The 22,292-nt window shown below is 34.0% G+C and overlaps 2 protein-coding genes across 7 annotated transcripts in view; one reads left to right on the plus strand and one right to left on the minus strand.

Annotated features, from left to right (window-relative positions):
- Positions 1-19,414, minus strand: part of tai (basic helix-loop-helix family member taiman) — a 32,939-nt gene extending 13,525 nt beyond the window's left edge. Inside the window, exons 1-3 of one of the 6 annotated variants that reach the window (XM_013325767.1) lie at positions 18,916-19,414; positions 15,656-15,775; positions 4,035-4,154 (exon numbers count right to left, since the gene is read on the minus strand). In XM_013325767.1, coding sequence (XP_013181221.1) covers positions 4,035-4,154; positions 15,656-15,684 — 149 coding nt within the window. In that variant the 5' untranslated portion in view covers positions 15,685-15,775; positions 18,916-19,414. Of the gene's footprint in view, positions 1-4,034; positions 4,155-7,347; positions 7,970-15,655; positions 15,776-18,915 lie in introns of those variants that run through there. The other 5 variants (XM_013325766.1, XM_013325769.1, XM_013325763.1 and 2 more) reach the window with 5 other exon arrangements.
- A 788-nt stretch (positions 19,415-20,202) lies between these two features.
- Positions 20,203-22,101, plus strand: LOC106127533 (pyruvate kinase). Its single transcript, XM_013325627.1, has one exon. It carries the CDS (start codon positions 20,226-20,228, stop codon positions 22,020-22,022), a length of 1,797 nt encoding a protein of 598 aa, XP_013181081.1. The 5' UTR covers positions 20,203-20,225; the 3' UTR covers positions 22,023-22,101.
- Positions 22,102-22,292: the final 191 nt, after the last annotated feature.

A 22,292-nucleotide genomic window follows, 5' to 3' on the forward strand; every position in this document is an offset into this window, starting at 1 on the left:
GATCCATTGCGAAACAATAGTCGTATAATTTCATTTAATATGACACAGTTTAATCTATACAAATAAATAATATAATTAGACGGTAGCAAAAGACAGCAAAATTGCATAAATTAGTGATGACATAATTTGTCGAAGAATAGAGAAATTGCATGTGACTGCAATAACTAAAACGTTCTTAAAACATAATAAGTGTAATTTCTCGGCTAAGAATGCATAATGTTGAAGCACATTATGCAACAGCGCGTGCACTTCGTACCGATAATCGATGCGTAAGGCACGCTCTCGATTGCTATGCGTATGTCACCAAACAAACGTGAACGCCGCACGTTTGTAAATGTCCTAGACAAATGTAAATATTAGGGAAATTGTAGCGTAAATTAATGCAAGAGTCGTTTTGAAGTTCTAATTATTCGCCTTAGTTCCCAGAACACACAGGTTCATTAAATTACTTATTAGCAATATGTAAAATAGGCTGGAAATGTGTGAATCAATCCATGAGCTAGGTGCGATATAACTAAATTATATCCAACATATGGAATTAACAGAATAGAAAAACAGACTATTGAATGACAAACACCTTGACAGACTAACCACGCTCCAGATAACACCAACAAGTCTTTATGTTTTAATAGTTCCAACAAAACACTACAGGCAGCTAACACAGTGTAATGAGTAATTTATTAAAGCCTAACCAAAAATATAAGAACCCTTTCACGAGGACATCTCAATCACCATTCATATTGCAACACTTTACATCTACGTCAATACATCTAACGAACTAATGTCATTTAAAATTTAAATCGAGTATTTTAGACGTATCCAACGTAAATTGCCTACACTTTTTTCTCAGCGGCTATAAATATTTTTCAGCATATATTAACACATGAAATTATCACGAATTCAAAAATTACACAGCGATTACAATAAAATCCTTTGACAACTTGAAGAAAATAATGTCAATGCCATAGCAAAGATTCTTTTAATAAAATTTTTGGAATTAAAAGAAATGAGTTCCACAGGTTTACCGCAATATTGCGAGATGTTCTATTTTTCTGGCTAGCCTATACTTACTTTTTCGAACTATCTAATCTTTTATTTATCATCCGATACAAAAGTAACAGTCGAACCAATTATAACAAGTGCACGATAAGAGCGACTTTATGAAATACAAGAAAAGATCATTGCATCTTTTACAAGAACATTAAACAATTGACAGTGATAGTAAAAGATAAGTTGGCACTTTATTAACATTATGTTTGTTGAACTTGTCGGCTTGGAAAATTATTTTTAGATATTAAAAATAGGACTACAGTATTCATATGCATTTCGCATAGTGAGAGTAGAAAGGGTAAAGGGATTTCCGATCACCCGGTCTAGAGTTCGAATCCTGTCATTCGACTATTGTCGTAAACCATATCCTAGCACAAGCATAGAGCTTAGCTGAAATGGTACAAGAAATATTAGTAAATTGACAAAAATCTGCTAATATTTAAAAAAAAAAGCTGTAGTCTAAAAAAATCAATCAGCTTGAAAAGTCTACTGCTTTCGTAGTAATTACACTACGCAAATGAAATCGCAAGCATCAGCTTGTCTGTCTTAAGCTAAGTGAGTGCGTCCAATTGTTTACAAATACAGTACTACAACAAACGACACAATGACATCGTTTAAAAATAATTGCAATCTAATTTAAATCAGTCAAAGATTGAGATCATCTTTTGTACTGTTGCAATATTCGCATAAGAAATTCGAGCCGTTATGTACTTAATTGAAGAAGGCAAAACTAATTACATCGTCTACATTTATGCAAGTATCGAATTTATGATTCAAAGCCTGATGTATTGTATGACAATTTAACTGAAGCCAAAGGGAATCAAGATCGAAGCTGATTCATCGCGTGACATATATGATTACTTTCACGAGCATCGCTCATAAGTAACATCATCCTGCTAATTGAAGTAAATATGACGACTTATTACGGTAAATAAGAATTTAAAAAATGTGAAACGTCTCATCGTCTCGCCTTGTGATCGCTTCTTCAGATAATGCGATGAGGGCGTATTAAAGATATAAATATGCTCAAAGATTTTGGAACAACGGTATACTTCGGTACAAAAAATAAGACACTGACAACGTGGTCAGTTAAGGTGACTCCTCATCTGGATAGATCTTAGAAATATTTTAAATGGTCCATATGGATATCGGCACCTAAAATATTTCTTACAGCAAAAGCCTGTTGCATGATGATGAATTAAGAAAACAGAGCATATCTCCTATGTTTAACTAAAAAGCCACAAATATCTCATTTAAAATTGAAAATTCACGTTACCCGGGACAACAAAATAAATATTTATGCGTTCAGACAAATTAGCATGGGTTTAGGTTTTACTGAATTGTACATTTAAAAAGTCTCTCTGCACGATGGACTCCTAATATAGAAAATGCAAGCGAAATTTATACTGCATGCGAGTCACTTAAATTTCATTAACGTCCCAAATTTTATGAATTCAACAACCAAAGTCTATTACTTTATCGTTGTATGGTAACAGCATAATAACACGTTTTAATAATGGTGAAAACAAGTCGAGTCAAATTTATCCAGAAGTAAATAAAATCATGTTTTGAAGGTCGCTAAATAGGTTTAAGAATTGATATGAAAAGTTACGAAACGTTGCGATACAAAAAATAAGTACATAATTGAATTTGAGTACACGCACTTGCGTGATTCACGAATTGCTTTTGGTTTTAAAAGAATAAAAAATGTTCGGCACTATATTTAAGGGCTATGTTACGACCATAATATTATACATATATACCAAAGTTTATACCGTTAAAAAAAAGCTATCTTATACAGCCTCGGCCTTCGTCCGTAAAGTTCTGATAAAAAAAACTGGAATATAGTCTTAGTTTACTCGCTGATAGAAGATTTCAAGTGGAATGAACATTTTCGAATTAGATTTTGTAGTTCTTTATTTTGTCCGATAGAAATAAACAATAAAATCAGTAAAATATTTCAATAAATCAATGCAGATGTATAATATGTATGTGAGTTGTGATTCAAACAAAAGATTTTTTTCATCTACAAAAGTAAGCACATGATAATTCTTCTCTCCCTGCATGTTTCAACCATGACTTTAAAATCACTTTTAAGTGACTAGACCTTATTTAAATACAAAAATAACTTAAAATTATATTACTACCTATTGAACCAATCTAATACAGCTTTAGATTGGAGAAAAAAATATTGGTAAAAAGCCAGGTTCGTCCGAAAAAGCGTAATTTAAAATTTCATAATTGCTTTCAAAATAATAGGGGATTATCAGTGTAAAGCATGACGGTTTAACATTGGTTGTGACCTATCCTAAGCGATGGTTGTCGAGACGTCCGAATCTGCCAGGATGTAAAGTAACTCGATCTCCGAATAACGCGGCTGTTTTTTTATCGCTATAGAACTTTAGGAACATAAAACCGATGGGTCGCGGATTGATCGTTCATAGCATACCACAGTGCAAACTCGATTAACCGGACTAATTCGAAAAATCGAAAAGAAAATCTTGTTTTATTCATACGTAGCACATACTATTTAAATTGATCGATAGTCAAGTCAGATGCGATTAAAGGTATGAAACATTTTCACTCAGATTTAAAATACAGCGGATAGATTCGCTTTGTCACCATCTGGTACGGCGGTTTTGGGAAAAAAAACATCAATATATGCATATAATACATACGTACTTTTTAACATAACCAAAATGGGGACCAGCGAATATTGTCCGTTTGCTGTTGAAAAATTGCTTAACATATGTCAATGTACAAACAACATCAGTTGTAGAACCAAAATGTAAATAGATTTTATCAGATATGTAATAAAGTATTTTGATTTAAAAAGGTAATATAATTTAGATTGTTGGACATCAAGTAGGTCTTTATGTAATAATAAACAAATAATGTATTATATAATAATGTCACCCTGTAATGTAATAATGAAATTACGCCTAACATTTATAAATGAACATCTCAGAACGCATTATACGTACATTTGTGATTGTGGCTTATTGTCTGACTTTTTTCTTATCTTCTTAACCGGCGTTGTCACGCTCATCTTGCCTTGCATCCCCCTCCATGTGTCTCCCGGTTGGAGTTCACAGGATTCAATTCTACAGAACCAGCAAACAAATATCGTTTAATTAAGTTATGCTCATCGTAACAAAGATAAATGATGTATGAAACATTGATGGCCGAACGGTAAATAAAATGAGATGAAATGCAAGGATTTATATCGTCACTGATTATTCCTCATCTGCTTCATTACTTCCATCATGATAAACAAACGATTGCATTTTGTATATGTATATAAAGCAGAACAAACCTAAATCATTGACGAATGATTTTTTTTCAATTTAATACAACATTTAAAGCTTAGGTAGGAAACTTAAAAAGTTCAAAGCGAAACGAAATTACCGGTAAATAGGTAGACAATTCTATGACTTATTATTGTGCAAATTAATGTTGTTACCGCGTGAGTCATGTTTACTGTTAAATAAATTTGACGTGTAAGCTCGCCGGTGTATATGTAGGTTTTTGTTCGTGTGATCATTTACTATAAACTCGAACGTTATCAAAACAAGCAATTACATATATATACACAATCATAATGTAAATCGTATCGTATAATATCGAGTTATATGTTTAAGGCGAGGATACACACATATCGAATGCCAAGTGCAGTATAGGTTGTAGGCTAATGCGCAAGAGGGACGGAGATAGCAGTTAAGCGACGCCTACCGAGGAGCCCCACGACGCAACCTCACCGCGACGGCCGGCCGCGCAACCTTGAAATAATAATGTTCCGAATAACAACGCTCCATAAGCGTGACCACTGTAATAAATATTCGCCAAATTTTGGGGTCCCTAACTAGGCCCTGAATAACATGGCAAGGCGGGACATTATACTTGGAATATCAAAACTATTATTATTTGCACAACGGGTAAAGTTATGCTTGTGTAAATATGAAAAACTTGCAACATGAAATATTTAAGTAACGCACTAAACAGCAAGTGTCTTTCAGCCGCGGCCAGTGAAAACGAATTTGGTGAAAGTTGATAAGTATTGAAAGCGTTACGCGATCGAAGATTTCGCTTTTTCAAATGTTACTTAACAGGGTATTCGTCATACGAGACGCCGCGCCGGCGGCGGAGCGCTGCCATCGCGCCCGTGCCCGTACCTCACCCTAATTCTACTTCACTGCGAAGGTTAAACGCGTCGTAATGGTTCTTTTTTGTAAGGTTTTTGTGCTAATACGGAAATTGAAAGCTTGAATTTAAACGTAAGGCATTTATTATTCATGGTAAGCGAAAAGGTGGAAAGTAGTGTGTAGATGGTATCTAGGATAAATTCGTTTTGAATATTTCGCAATTCCAGTGGACAGGAAATAATGTGGTCCCGCGACCGTTGACAACGGGGTCGTTAGAATTGAAGGCCAAATTAGGTAGTCCAAAAACACTTGGCAACAGATTGTTTGGAATCATTTGGTAGGAGATAAAACTACAACTTTCGAAAGTTGTCACTAACTATTGTGTAGAATGTGATGGAAGGAAAAAGTAATGAAGTTGTTAGTTATGACAGACACTTAAACTGCTGATTAAATCTTTGCACTTAATGCTTATCAAATTGATACACCGTGACACGAGAGTTACATCGGAACTTCATTTAATGTAGATAAAACGCACGTCATCGACAAACAATTTGGAAACAGTATGATTGCGATACAGCGACGCGACTTCCTGCACCGCGTGCGGAGCCGGCGCACTGCAAAAATCATAGCGTGCCGCCGCGCTGTGTCCAAACTATTAGTGCAAGGTTAGCCCGCACAATGATCACATATTTTATAACACATATTTAACAAAATGCTTATTAGTCACGTTTTTACGCTCTGAAAAGTTACGAATATAGAGTTTTTATATCGCGAAATTCATAATCGTTTGTACTAAATAGCCTTACAAGTTTTATGTTGAACTTTGACCTGAGTTAACTTAATTTGCTTCAAGTTCGTTATTTACTATGTTACATTTCGGATATTTTTTTCTAATATGAAACGAAACTGAAAAGCTATCTATGCCAATTTAAATTCACGTTAAATGTGTCGATGTTTACAGTGAATCATGTAATTCTTAGTGAAAATTATAATGTAAGTAGCTAAAATAACCATGAATATAGATATGAAAAAAGTTTCAACCAAAATTAATTTTCATTAGACATCTTTAATTATTGCCAAAAATGTCAATAAAATGAAAAATAGATGCAAAATAAAAATATATTCAGAATTAGATTTTTACGTGTTGCATGTTGTAATAGACCTAGAAACAATTAACTATTTTAAACGTGCAATACCTGAGAGCACGTATCGCAAGCTTTGTACAGATTTGGTATAGCCCAATATACCCACACGTAACAAATTTGATTCGTAACGAGGATGGAACACGTATGGTAAAAACTTGTATAACTGGTGAATATCTGCCGTTTGGGCGAGCAAGTGAGCGGGATACCACCAGTGTGCCGTCTTGTATCGAGCGTCATAATGCTACGACGTAATTGTGCCAAAGCTAAATTGATTGAGTTTTTCAGTCTTAAAAACTACATACTTTCAGCTTTTTGCAACACAATAAAATTAGTAATGCTTGAAAAACAATCAAATACAATTTCACGTAGCAACATTTTATTGAAATAAATGTGGGAGTAGGTATTAATATTGTTATTCATACCGAAATAATATATTTAACAATAACGCAGATGTTGAAATGATATTCAACAAAATAGTAAAATCTCTACAAAAAATACACAACAGGTTGTCTATATAAATGCGTTACTGCGACGTATCGCCCGACGTACTTTATAAAAAAATGTTTTAATGTTAATCCGTTCAGTTATAAAGTATTGCCTAATAAGAACCTACCTCACTGGTTTACGCGTGAAAAAAAGAAAAAATGAAATTTGAATACGATGGATTTTACGGCAAACTTTCAAAAGCATAATTTCCAAAAAGCGAATCAGAAAAAGGTAAATTAAAACTTTATACGTACCTACATAACATAATTATAAAAATAATTTACGCAAATAGAATGTTAACTTCATAAATTTATAAAGTGAATCACGCGTCATTCACATGAGATAGGTACCTACCTACCTACTAAGAAGAAATTCCTTCTAGAGATTAAGTACAATTGGAATTTATACGTATGTATATTGTTTTAATACTACAATTTCCCGTATAGAGTTCAATGTCAATAAATTATGATAGCTATGATGATTTCGGTTCTAATGAGCATAATATTAAAATCAGTGACAATTACCTTTGGAGAGTATTCACAGCAACATCAATGTCAAAAAATATGTCAACTAGTTCTTCGACGTCGGAGTCCGAGTTAAGGGAGGGTGGCAATGTAGCGGGCGGAGGGGCCCCATCGACGGACTGGCCAGCGGAATTGAAAAGCACAGGTTCCGCTTGCACCATGGGCAGCATCGCTACAGGGTAATCCAGGACCACTCACTACAACCGCTGTCGAGATAAACGTCTCCCCGAATTAACTTCAAACAACACTGTCTGTATCCGCACCCAAACACACACTGCATTGCGCCACGCTTGCCGCGACGCTAATTTGTTAACAGATTTCCGAATCGCACACTAAATATATTGTATATCGTAAGGTAAGAAGTGTATTAAAACGTTTATAACTAGTTATTATAGCGAAAAAACGTGCACTGTCTTTATTACGCAGCTAATAAAGCAATGCAATTTTCTATCAAAATCCGTGCGAAACGTTCGCTACAAAACGACGATGAAAGTCAACTGAAAGACGAGACATACGTATACATACATCCTTGTCGTTCGCTACTTCACAAATTATCAACACGGCGGCGGCGCGATAGGACGCGGGCGGGGAGCTGTGCGGGGGTGCGCGCGGCGCGGCGGGCCGCGAGCAGCAGACCGACTGACTGAAGCGTATTGCTGCCGCAGTCGCACTCGCGCCGCTTCCATCTTGCCGAATGTCTCTCGATCTCACTCGTCGATCGTCGATCGCCGATCACCGAGCTCGAGACGTCAAAGTGCCATTTGACGAGTGATGCCGATAACATACCGGAGAATATTATTGAAATTAAGATAAATAATATATCAGACAAACAAAACTATTTACAATGTTACCATCGATTTCTCATCTTATAACCAATAACTATATAGATTTATTATTTTCTTTTGAATTTAATAGCTACATGAATAGATTTTATGCATCGGTCTTTTATATAAAATTTGATAAACTTAACAAATTATCATGACACATAAAATAAGACAAATACAAAGCTACGTAGGTACTTAAATTGTAAAGATAAGTAGGTAGGTAGCTAAATAACGATATTTTATCATGCACAGCGGTACTCTGTAGATAGTTAGATACATTTGTAGACATGAAAGTGAAATGGAGCAGTATTTGTGTCAAGTGCACAATTTAGATAACAAGGTCATTCGTTGCGTAACAGTTAGTAATTTTTAGTTTACAATACGTTGGTATGATAAACTCTCGCGACTTTTGACTGTATCGGGGTAGATAGTTGCAATAAATCATTATGCTTTTATTTCCGAGCTCAGCTAAATTATGTAGGCCACCAATAGTGAATTAAAACTCAAATACAAATGTAAATATTCCTATAAATATCACAAAATTCCTCAGCTGAGAATCGATCTTTAAACAAATTGTTAAATCGCTACACACTGAAACTGTTTCGTCATGAACAAAAGTATAAGGAATTTTAATATAATTCAAACAAAATATAAATTAGGTCAAATTAAGCGACAGTGTAACAAAAATGATTGTCATTAAATTTTCGAGGAATTTATATTAGCAGAATAATGATTAAAATTACTCATAAGTATACAGTATACGATGATGTAAAGTATAGAATAAATAAGAGTTGAGGTAAAGTGGTATGTAGTAGTAGAGGAAGAGCGAGGCGGCGGGCGGCGGGTGGCGGCGCGGCGCGTGCAGATATCGGTGCAGGCGGCCCCGCGGATCTATGTCAGTGGGTCACGGCAATGACGTGGCACACGGCCGCCGCGCCGCGCCGCACACAGCCGCGCACTTCATTCTAATTCCGCTTCGCCGGTGTCTTCGCTTACGACTCGACCCGACTACACTCCACAGCCGACTCTTTATGCCCTAATGTGACAACTCGACGAATCAAATGAAAATGCAAGTCGACGCAAATTGATATTAACAACACAAAGCTCCATAGTTCTTGACCATCGCAACATTATCAATGCATAAAATTCCGTAATTACATAAAAAACGTTTATGTTAAAATGTCCCAAATGGGTGTTCAATATTTTTTTGTTTATAAGTTTTAGATATTAAAAAAAAATCTAAATTACGATAACTCGTCATGCATGTAACACGCTAATTAAACGAAGGTTTAGCTCAAGTCTTAATGAAAACCGTCCTTTCGCTTTCATTTCACTAAACCTACATATTACCACTTTTCCAAGAAATATTGATAAATATTTTTTCCTCTTGTGTCATTTGCTGAGTCCTTTTTATTGTGAAATACATTAGTTAACGCAGTATCAAAACGTATTAATAACCCTGAATAATTCATCAGGTTTTCCCTTGCATCGGAATTTTATATTGATTGTTAGCGTTTTATACCAGATCATACTTGATTTAATCGCTTTATGGAAATACTGTTCGCTTGTGGCCGATATGTTCTACAAAACTAAGAATATTCAAACTTGTATAAATACAAATTATAAACTCGAGCTCAATCAGAATTATGATTCGAGACCTAAACTTCGTCTGCATTAAGTGATTGAACATAACTAGATGTCATAACAAACATAAATTTTAGACAAAAAGTTCCTTTTATCTTCCAAAAATAAGAGGAAAGCTACAACAATTCAATGACTGCAAATAAAGCATTCTTTAAAGAGAAGAATAAATTTTGATCAATGAACTGTATAATCCGGTAACTGAAACTACCTGCGTACCTCAACTTGTCTAACCATTCTTCCATAAATATTAAAGTCCTTGAAAAGTAGAGATAAAGCGAGACAATCATACTGGATGTATGGATGTTTGTGAGAAGATACGTCGATACCACGCATCTCAATAAAATGTGGCACAGATGTAAAAAAAATTGTCTGAAAAAACACAAAGGCTTATTACGAATTTTTCTATTAATACCGCACGGACGGAATCGCGTGCGGCAACTAGTAATATAAATAAACTGTTTGGTATATTTTCGAAATAGTTGGCTTTACTTTGAAAGATAAGGCGATAAATATTTTCAATGCCATCACATAAAGAACTAGTTGATAGTTGTTTAAAATACAAATATGAACTGTCAACTACAAAACATTGTGACAAAACATACATAGAAGAGAACTACAAGCTTTTTATTTGGGAACCTTGCAAAGCCGATATAGATTTACCAGAAATTTACTTTCAACAAAATGAAAGTAAAATCTTTACGAAAAAGATGATAGGAAAACAAAGAATAACAACGTTCCTATATTTAAGTTAAAATGAAATAAGTATGATAAACAATATCAACAAAATAATCGATGGTCTATTCACGGTCGATGCACTGATTTGTTTGTACTTATTTACATTTCTGAACAAAACAGATTAAATGAAAGTTGAATAGGCATTTATTGATCATAGTTCTTAAGTTACAAACCATATATCTTACTTCATATGTATTTCATATTAACAAAAGAATAACTATGTCAAGTTTATGTACAAATTACAATTACATGGCTTTATCAACACAACAAACGCTTATTTTTCAACATTTTAATATGATTAAATGTTTGAGAATATAAAAAGAGATATAATTGCACGAGAGGGATACTTATGCGTTCCTTATAAAAATATCTTCGATAACATGATGATAACAAGAAATTATGGATGTTCATTCTCAAGAGAGAATATGTAATTCGATGAAATGAAACAAGTAATGAGAATATAAATGGTACGATATATTGGTCGGGGAACGGGAGCCTTCTCTCCTTTATACAAACACAATGTCATAATTAAATATAAACACACATTGTAATTTGATTTTCTTACTTTAAAAATATAAACTAACACAATGATATAGATGATTATAAGCTTTTGATTCAAGCTTTTGTGCTTTACAAGCATTGATATGTACTATCATTGCATACATAAGTAGGTGTTACCTACTTTTCTTAAAAACTAAATGTATAGCATTTCTTTAACACGCGAATACGGATAAAACATTTCGTCTTTGCCGAGGAACCTAACTCGTTTTAAATGCAAATAGCGGAATGATAAGATTGGGTATAAGACAGTGAGACAGGTTTTTCCTATGTAGTTTATAAGGTGAACATGTTTGACGGCAAGGCGTAATGTTGTTTCGTGTTGTATTACGTAGAGGATCACTTTCGTTGTGAATAAAGCAGTCGGAGATGGCGAGTTTCGCATGACATGGAGAGTTGGCGGGGGCCGGAGACGAGAACGAGTTCGTTGCGTCACGTGGGCGGGCAGATCGATGGGGCGGCGGGGTAGCGGGGCAGCGGGGCGGGAGAGCGGCAGGGCGGCAAGCGACAGGGCGCAGGGCGGCGCAGGCGCGAACACGATACTCTCTCATATCGACCACAACTTTCAATTGAAGTCTTTTGGGGCAGGTTAGGCCTATGCTCCGAAGGGTCAAGGTCACGTTCTTTTCCGTTGAAACAAGAGATAACTAATTATTTAACACTACGATGGCAATATAGAATACTATTTTAAATCCGGTCTAGTAAAAATAGCTTAAACGTTTTAAAAATCCACAATTTTAATTTTACGGTACAGTTGTTCAAATACTGGGCACCTAAAAGGTTAAATTAGCAAATTTTACTGCAACTGTATTGTTATAAATTAATTGCACTACAAGTAATGTCATACAATGTAAAACATAAACATATTGAAAACGCACTCCCGCTTCGTTGTTGTATAAGGTTAAATGTGAATCATTCGCTTATGCCGTGTCATGTCTTTTAGAAAACAGCTCATAACATATTATGTTGAATTAAATATACATATTTTTTAGGTAAACAATTTATCCTACCTTGAATAAACATACATAGTAACACTCAATGGTTTGTTATCCATGTAAACGCTAAAAGCTAAGTTCACATTTGCATAAACAACCAGTACTATTAAGATTTGTTACACAAAGATTTACCTGCTACTAGTACCTACTACCTTTCGTCTCATTCGTGGTTGAAATATGCGTCATTAATATGACAGCTGTTTTCCTTAACCATCTCAGTCAAAATTTAAAAAAAATTATGGCAACAAACAACAGAAGTATTTCCATAAATCTAATGAGGATACATAGTCAGTGAAATTCCAAGCGTGTTCCAGTATACGATATTTTTAAGCTGCCATAAATAATGTATATGACAATACTTATTTCCCCTTCAATACAAATAGAGGCAGCAAGAGTGTTACTCGTTCACTTTTATAGCCATAACTGCAATGCTGTCATAGAACGAGTGTCTAATCAGTTTCCTGTTTCGACAATTCAGGAGTAGCTATCTTTTTGTCGACCGACAGACATATCGCATTATAGCAAGATATAGCCTATTTAGCGATATGTATGGCAAGGAAAAGTGATAACCGTCATCTCGTTAGCATTACATTGTGATAACAATTTAATAGCTTAAAAAACATCCACCAACAAGTAACTTTGACGCTTGCGTTTGCCAAATCTGCGAAAGGTGCAATATTTAATACCAATACAAAAGCAAGTTACAATTTTTTATAAATTAGGTCTATGCTAAGATCGTGTTAAAAATTGTAACGTATTTTTTTATTTATGCATCAAATATTAGAGTATAAATGAAATAAGGTATCCTTAAAATCACTTTCGAGGCAAAGAGCGTCTGAATTAAATCTAAGTGAAAAATGGATATATTTATGGCTTATTAAAAAACCTTGTGTTACCAAAATTGAAATACCTAATCCGGTGAGTCTCCGTTATATAAAGACGCCACATCACGTCAATTAATAGAAACAAATCACGAGAGACCTTGATTGCCTAAATTGGCAGCCTAATTTATTACTGCTTTAAGAATAATTTCAAACCGATAAACAAATACATTTGATTACCAAATTCAAGAAAATGTTTTCCAAATTTGACGTTATTCGCAAATAAATGAAAAAATATGTCATTGAACAAAATTGATACGGTGTAGCAGAAATCAAAACTAAAACGAATTGTTAATTCCAGTCCTTAAAGAGTTTACGACTAGATGTAACACCCTTCTTTACTACGAAACAATTGAAAAATCTTCTATCAGCGAGCATTCTAGAAAAATTATTTTATATGTGTCTACTATTTGTTCGTGCACAAACGTGGCTACGAACTAGTAGAATAATCAGACAATATTTATTTGTCAAAGCACCATCGCCCCAGAGGTAAACAGATTTTCTCATGTAATGATACAGATTTCCTCGTGTCGTGTAAAAGTTATATTGAATCAGTGTATTAGAAACGTGTTATTTTAGTTTGTAGCTGGTGCGCTATAGAGATGCGCGGAGCACGGGACACAGAGCACGGAGGTGGCGGAGGCGGGTGCGGGCTTCCTTCGCGGGGATTGATCGCGATCGCAAGCTGCCGCCGCGGCGGAGGCACACGCAGCCGCCGCCTTCGTCGTCATGGAGACCGCCAGCCGACTCCGCCGTCACTCCGTCGCCATGATAACCAGCCCCATTGAATAGCGTTTGATTTTATATTGAAATATAATATTCTACTTGCTTCCCAATAGAATCTTAATTTTCAAAGAACCATAAATTACCAATATTAATATAAGGTTAGATATAATTTATCCAATAAATTCAAGGGCCTTTGAAAACATACACAGTATGAACATGGAGTTGAACATCCACAACAACACCCCTCTGTGTTTTCATTTTCATCCATCAAGACATACCTACTAATCAAAGTTCTTTACAATTTCTATAATGTGAAAACTTTTTTTTACACCTAATCTTTCTCGGATTATTTTAATAACCATAAAAAAGGAGGAAGAGTACTAAAAACTTTTAAAGACTTCAGATTCACCTGATATGTAATTAAATCACCAAATAATATTAGTATCGTCAATATAGTAACGTTCCCTATCGAATAGGAAGAAACGAAGACATTTGAGCTTCCGAACATGACACTCACAAATAAAACCAAAAAACCTCTTTCACGTCAATTTTCTTTATCGATAAAAAAGCCACACCCTAAAATAACAAGATTAATTCCAAATACATACATGGTTTTTTTTGTCAAACAAGAAATACTGAACTGAAACACTGTCGAAAGTGCCAAATAAACAAGATCGAGTGTAATTTTATAGAGGGGGCCATGATATATTACAACCGGTCCCTGATTACTATATCAATTGACATTTTATGAAAATTAGTTTTGGTACTTAGTGCTGGAATTATAGTAAATGTTATTCCAACTGATGATGTATTTCGAGTTAGAAGACCATGAATAGCTATTCAGATGTATGCCATAAAGTGATACTGCGGATATTTCTCTTCGGAAAGTGCAATGTGCTTAAGTAAGTACTTGGACTTGATAAATGTGATAAAGAAATCAAAAGAGACGTATGAGGTAACATTGAAATTGAGCCTCCATCATCTCACTATTCAGCCGAAAAGCGAGATATGTAAAACGTGTTGTGTAAAATGAATACGGATAATTTTAAAAAGATTTTAGACGTGGAATACTTATTAATTTCAATAAGGACGTAATATAATAATATAATTCATTGAAATATTGTTATTGTTTGGAGTTTTTGAAAAAAAGACAATTACTTTAAACACATGCCTACGTAGATTTAAGAATGCGTATTTTAATTGAAACATTCAATCTGAATCAATCTTGTTTCAAACATAAAGAAAAAGATGATGTAATTGATTCATGATTCAATTACATTTATTAAAAAACATCAAATATTTTTAACATCAAGGCCTGCAATACCAAAAACCAATTAATTTCCTTTTTCCTGTACATTTTCACTAGGCTGCCAAGTGACAAGACAAGAGTGTCTCAATGTACGCCTGAACCTTTTAACGAGTAGCTTAGTAAGATCTTCCGCCGGAAACGAGAACGAACTCTACACGTGTCACGCAAGTCCTTGCAACACGAAGTTTAGAAATATTCTTTAAAAAAAATCAAAATACTGCTAATACAAACTATAAAGTGTACAAAAACCGCTTGCTTATGGATTCAACATTCCAACCCAGAAACTTTGTAAAGAGGAAAGCCCCTTAAAGTGTTCCAAACGTCAAAAATCGGAAGGTTATTATTCTGGAAACTGCTCAAAAAGCCAAAAAACATATATGCCATGGTGAGCACTATGTTAAAAGACAGTTTGGTCTACAACTAGACTTAAGAGACCAAAAAGAGAAATAAGACTTAGCTTTTACTTTGTATTGTTTGTTTGAGCTATTAAGTGACAAATGACTATAAAAAGTCTACAACACCCTAATAATTGAGAATATCATAGAAACATAGCTTTAATTATAAACAAGTTATAAAAACAATAGCAAATCTTTGACCTAAAAATAACAAGTATAATATTTAAAAAATAATACATACCTTGCATTTTCGATGCCCAGAACTTGCATAAATGGATCATTTATGAAATTGGCGCCAAACAGCGCCTCTTCGTGGTGCTCCGTGACTCTGTGGTTCTGCAGTGTTTTGAAACTATCGAATCTGAAACAAGAAAAAAGTTATAGTAAAATCCTGCCTACATTACCATAGAATGTCACTACCTTTACACTTGTATTATCTTCTATTAAAAGATGATTATTTGACAATTCACTAGAGATGGGTGGATTAAAATCTTTTACAAATCATTAAGATTTAACCAATAATTTATGTGTTAACAAACAAATAAATTCCAGCTTGACACCTTCACGAGTTTTTCAGAAAAAGGGCCTTGACATACAAACATTATAGGATCACTTTGTTGTCCGTCTGTTTGTATGTCAAGGGTTCCGGTTTTTTTCCTATGAGGTAAGGAACCCTAAAAAGAAAGGTGATGAATGTTTTAGTTAATTGTGCAATACATAGCCAAATAAAATAACTTAAATAAATACATAAAGTAATAAAATCGATTCTTGGCAGTTCATACTTGTTTGTTATGTGTGTACGGTCCAATACTATGACACCCATCCATTAAGTATGACATTAATTGTCATACAAAATAAATTCGAACTTCCCAGGCGTCAATTGAGGAAGTAAGCATCCTTAAATAGACAAACTATAATAAACATTATCATCATTGAGAAAACAGAGACTACATGATGATTTTTTTATTTATTTTAGTACAAGTATAAAAAAGTACAGTAAAGTCGGACAAGGATCTAATGGCAGTTTTTTTGAGAATGCAATGCAATAGGGTACCAATAAGAATTGGAAATTCTTCTATGTGTAAGAAAAAAAAACTGATGGCAAATATAATCTGCCTGTTTGTAGTCATTTATTACTATTTACATTAATACACCAACTGCCAGATTCAGATTTTGGATTATCCAAGAACACAAGGCAATTTTTTTTTAAACACAATTATGTTTAGCATTCAATATCAATGAGTAGTGAAATGTCAGTTTCAACAAACTTGTGGCTCTAATATTAACTAATAAAACTATGTTTAATGAAAACCATACAGCTGCCTGTCTCTTGCGGGTCAAAATTTCACGGTGTCAAAGTGACATTGTTAGATAACATATTTCCAACTATAGAGAAATATCTTTACTGATTAAAGATATTTCTCTATAGTTCTTAAAGTCATAACCTGTTTTAGATCTAAATAAACAGTTAATAAGTCTAATAGTCAGGCAAAACAGAATATAGAGTTTTGCTAGGGAAAAAGAAAAAAAATAGTGATATCACATACTAGAATTGTTATATTATAAAACTTCTCAATAAATCTATTAGCGGTTTGCATTATTGTCATGTATTCTTTTCTCCCTGGAATTATATCCTTATAATTGTTAACCTAGTTGATATTAGATATTTAAAACTGATTTTTTTATCTTTTTTGTATAGCAGCAGGTGGCAAATAAGCAAGCAGTCACTCAATATTACCAACACAGCGAACCAGGCCTCTGGCGCCTCATACCTTGGACAAAACCAAAACATTTCTACTTAATATTTGGTATTTTACTAGTTAAACGAACCCATTCAGCAACAATGTTATTGCTGGTTTATTAGTGTTAATTCTGTTACTAAAAGCATCAAGACCACAAGATTTTATACTGTAATCTCCATAGCCACTTTGTAATATAATAAACTTGGACTAATAAGAACAAGAGGCAATGGTTTCAAAACTACTTTAGGCTTCTGTTGTAACCAATGCCGTAGCACAAGTGGAAGTTTAGTTGGAATGGTCTATGACAATGTTTATAAATATATTGATAACATAACATGTTTTAAACATAAAAAACTTCATGAATAAATACATTTCTTATCATTTCATTCTTGTAAAATATATATTGCAAGATGATAAATACAGCACTGAAGCATTCCTCTGGAGATCCCTTAATCCCTGCATGTTAGACTCAATAATAGCAACAGCAAGTCAATCCTCTGATGAATTGTTTTCCTCAGGGTATATGAATTTAGAGGGATATGTTAGCAGAAGTATGACAACTATGAAAGGCTACAAAACTAATGCATAGCAAAACAGGGTGGTAAAGCACCAGTAAAAATCAACCTGTCCATCCAAAATGTATGATGTAACTACATCTTTTATGGGATACAAAAGAAGTAACTTCTCTTCAGATTTGTCTTAGGATAGGTCAAAATATTAGTTTACATCAATTTTCAAGTTACCAAACACTGGTTACACTGACAAATCACACCCATTTTTAATCTATTAATTGTAAAAAATTATTATTTAGCATTTGCATATGCAAAATCTGTGGTAGCAACTCACTTTATCATATCGCTTTAAGACACTGGCATAATATCTAAAGATTACAAATTAACCAAATGTGTACTAGATAAGCAATACCCAAACTGTTACTGTTTATTACTTGACTAAATTGGTAAGATACTAAGGTCGGGACACTTTTAAGAGCACCAAAACCATAAAAGCATGTATGAATGTGCAAGACCTTAGAGATGTGTGCCAAAACAGCTCCAAACGGAAATTTTTGCCACTCATTTGCATGAGTTGCATGAGGCATGAGTTGTGCTGACAACAATGTATGTATGTTTTTGATCCAATAATTTATGACTTCTATTTTACATGAGTAAAGTTCTTATACATTACTTGGTTTACATGTTTCAAATTCACAATATACTTTGTTACATACAAGTCAATCTCTATAAGACAGCTAGCAATAAAATAAGCATGACAAACAGATTGAATCATTTCTCATGTAACAATATAAAATAACCTAAAACTAATTGCAACAAGTAATTGTATGACACAAAGCTACACTTAGGCAATATAATAATATCGAAATGGTTCGTAATGTAATAAATTAGTAAAGCCACAAATTTTATTACATTACAGTTTTATAAAAAAAAATTAGATTGCAAATATGTTTTTTTTTGCCTTACCTAAAAATGTTAAGAAATATGTACATACGTAAATATAAATTAAATTTAATAGATATTACAGAGCGAACTTAACAATTATATCTATTTATTTAAATAGGCAATAGACGATGGTATCAAGTTTTAGAAGCCTACAATTCCAAGTGAACTCGCTCCATGACGTCATAAATACATTGACTGTCAATAAACTGCAGTAAACAATACCACACAGCAATTCCTCTAATAGTATTTTATAGTATAGCTACTTTAGGATCAGTAGTAAAAAAGGTAGAAATGTTACTTACATTAATCCAAACAAAGATAAATCTTCCAAGGGTAATAAAGCAGGGCTAACCGCGACCAGTAGTTGACAGCAAAACTACATAACATGGCGGCATCTTGTCGCAGCCGGTGTAAGAGCGCCAATATTTATTAACAACTCGATACACTGGCTATAACTTTCCACTTATTTTTATTAATATCTTGTGAAAAACACTGATACACCAAACAAACCAAAATATATATGTTTCTACAAGACACTAGAGGGAAAATGACGTAACATTCTCAACCTTCACGGTCGCACAGTACAAACGTAAGGGATAAGAAATAGTAGTTCGTTTTACTGATTTAGAAAAACAGTTCAGTATAGGCACAACTTAAAACACTTAACTCTGAAAAATCACTTCACAGAGAAGTTCAACAATCCTTAGATCTTGACAAAATAAACTATAGCGTTTTATTATTCTGCCAAAGACCTAACGTGACACGCAGTCATGCAACCTCGTTAAGCAAACCAATTTTTTTTAATTTTTCCAATCCGTCCATGTTTTTTTTTATATGGTAGGTTTAACAAGGTCTTTTGTCAAATAAAAGTCAAACATTTTTACTGTTTACCCTGGAGTTAAATAAAAATAATTTAAATTTTAATTCATTAAATTTAGTTCTTATGTATAATTGTGCGATGCATTTTTTAATATAAAAATTTAACATCCATATTTATTAAAATTTGTTATTATAAGCTGATGATTTGCAATATTTAATTACATAATTATTATTATTAAGGGAAATATTTTACTTATTGATTATTTCTGTACCAATTAATTCTAAGATAGTTTACGAGTATTAGAATTTAATACACTCTGACGTGGCCCATACGGTAATTTTTTTGCTTTGATATTTAAGAGACAAGACCAAGACCATGTGTGCTCAATTATCTCTGTCAAAATCGAGCAATAATTTCAAAACTTGCTTGGTTGTATGTTTTATGTGTGGTCAAACAAGTATATCTGGCCCTATAAGAGAGGCGCTGCTATCGCGGTTAGCTCTGTTAATAATATGTAAAATCTACATGGACATAAAAAATTGCTGTCAGCAAGATATGCTCATGTATGGCTATCATATTTTCTTCATACCCGATTTTCTCCACGAAAAGTCACAATTTGTATTCGGCAACACAACAAACGGCTCTACGCTAAGTCCGATTCTGCAAAGTCAAAGTTTCTATAACGCTTGAGTTCTGATAAAATGCATCTTTCATGTGTCAAATCAAAAACTTTTTGGATTCAACTATGTAAAAAGCTGGTAAAACATTATCAAAAGAATAAACTTTTTACATATGTTAAATTTGACATTGCCTCTTGATATATTAGCCATATTGATATTTTTTTATAAAGTAAGAATTTTAATTTGTTTTAGCCTCCTTAAAGATCCAATTTACTCAATAATGGCGTTACCTTGGCATATCCCTTTGGAATCGCTTCCGAAATTAAAAAAAAGCGGCGTTAAGGAATCCCTTTTAAAACATTACTGCTCGTGTAATGTACATGAAAATCCTTGTGAAGAACTTAAAACTGGACTAATGTGCGATATTGGTTATAGCAACAGAGATTCGAGTACAATACAGAAACTAATTGCTGCAGGGATGACCGTGGCTCATCTTAATATCAGAGAACTAGAACCTGAAGCATGTGGACAAATAATTCAAAGTATTAGACAAGCTGTTTACAATTATAGTACAGAACTGCAATACGTTCATCCTTTAGCACTTATAATTGATGTCAGAGGGCCGGATATTGTCTCAGGGGACTTAAAAGGAGGACCTCATACAACAGTTGAGATTATGCAAAATGAGACGATTCGTTTGACGACGGATACAACATGGCGCGAATGCGGCACTGCAGATTGTTTATATATCGGATATGACCATCTCACTGATTTGCAGGTTAATGATATAGTGTTTATTGATAGTTTAACTGCTAATAAAATTAAATTGATTGTTTCTGAAGTCGGTGATGATTCTATAGAATGTTCAGTAGTCACTGGTGGAACTATTGGCCCTAAAATGGCTGTACAGATTTCTCAAGTCCCACGGGAAATCACTAATCTAAATAAAAATGATAGTGTGGAGTCTGTTTCACATAGTGATATATCTCAGCAGAACTTCGAACAACTAGAAGAACAAATAAAATGGGCCGTTTCTTCTGATATAGATGCAGTTTTACTACCAAATGCTCAGAGTGGCAACGATATTCGGCATATTCGAAATATTCTGTCCAATAAAGGAAATCATATATTAGTGTTCGCTTCTATTGACACCGTTCAAGGATTAGATAATATTGATGATATACTAACTGAAGCTGACGGAATATATTTGGATAGAAGTGTTTTGAGCACTGATCTACCCGTTGAAAAAATTTTTATAGCTCAAAAAATTATCATATCTAAATGTAATAATCTTGGCAAACCGTGTATCAGCAAAGCTGTAATCAATGAACAGATACCTACATTATGTGTTTCCGACATTGCTAATTTAGTTTTAGATGGTGTAGACGTTGTTTCTCTAGAGTTACATTATGATTCACCATTAAGGAAATTTGCACCAGCTTATGATGCTGTTCGCATGGCTGAGCATTGCTTAGCTGCTGCAGCAGTTATATGTCGACACGCAGAGAGGATTATTTGGAAGCCTCACATATATGGAAATTTTGAACTGATGCAAAGCCCTTTAGAGGAACCAACTAAGGCGATATGCGTTGGAGCAGTTGAGCTTGCTTTACGTTCACAAGCAGTTGTAATCATTTGCTTAACAAACTCTGGTCGAACAGCTAAGATCCTATCCCATGTCAAACCGCCTTGTCCCATTATTGCGGTAACCAGAACTTGTCACACGTCGAGACAACTACGGTTTTTCAAAGGGATAAGAACAATACATTATTTTGAAGGAGCGAAGTCGGCTTGGGATTCTGAAGTGGAAAATCGGGTAAGAGCGGCTCTCGACTATTGCAAGATTAAGCGTTTAGTAGAGGCTGGTGATGCTTACATTGTTGTTGCTGGTTCACGTCGTAATGTAGGGTACTGTGATTCCGTACGACTATTATATGCTAGTGTCCGCAACAGAATTAGCATGCCATAAATCTGATGTTTTTTTTTTTCATAACTTTTGGAAGAACAATTTATTTTCTAATTTTAATGTGTTACGTTTCTCATATAAATTAAAGCAATTATTTCACATCAGAGTTTTTTAGTCCTCTTCGAGACGATCATTTTTGAAAGGAGCAGAACGTAGGCCTCAATGGATGAGCATAGGCATAAATGGATAGATAGGAATGCCGGTTATAACGACTGAATATTGTAGCTCACATGATTGCATTCATAAGTTATTTTCTAGTAAGCCAAAGTATAG

Source organism: Papilio xuthus, unplaced genomic scaffold (assembly GCF_000836235.2).
Source record: "Papilio xuthus unplaced genomic scaffold, Pxut_1.1 DF824655.1, whole genome shotgun sequence".
NCBI lineage: Eukaryota > Metazoa > Arthropoda > Insecta > Lepidoptera > Papilionidae > Papilio > Papilio xuthus.

What these genes read in the sequence shown, in the direction of transcription:
- LOC106127533 (XM_013325627.1), top strand. Translation starts at nt 20,226, where the DNA reads ATGTTAAATTTGACATTGCCTCTTGATATATTAGCCATATTGATATTT.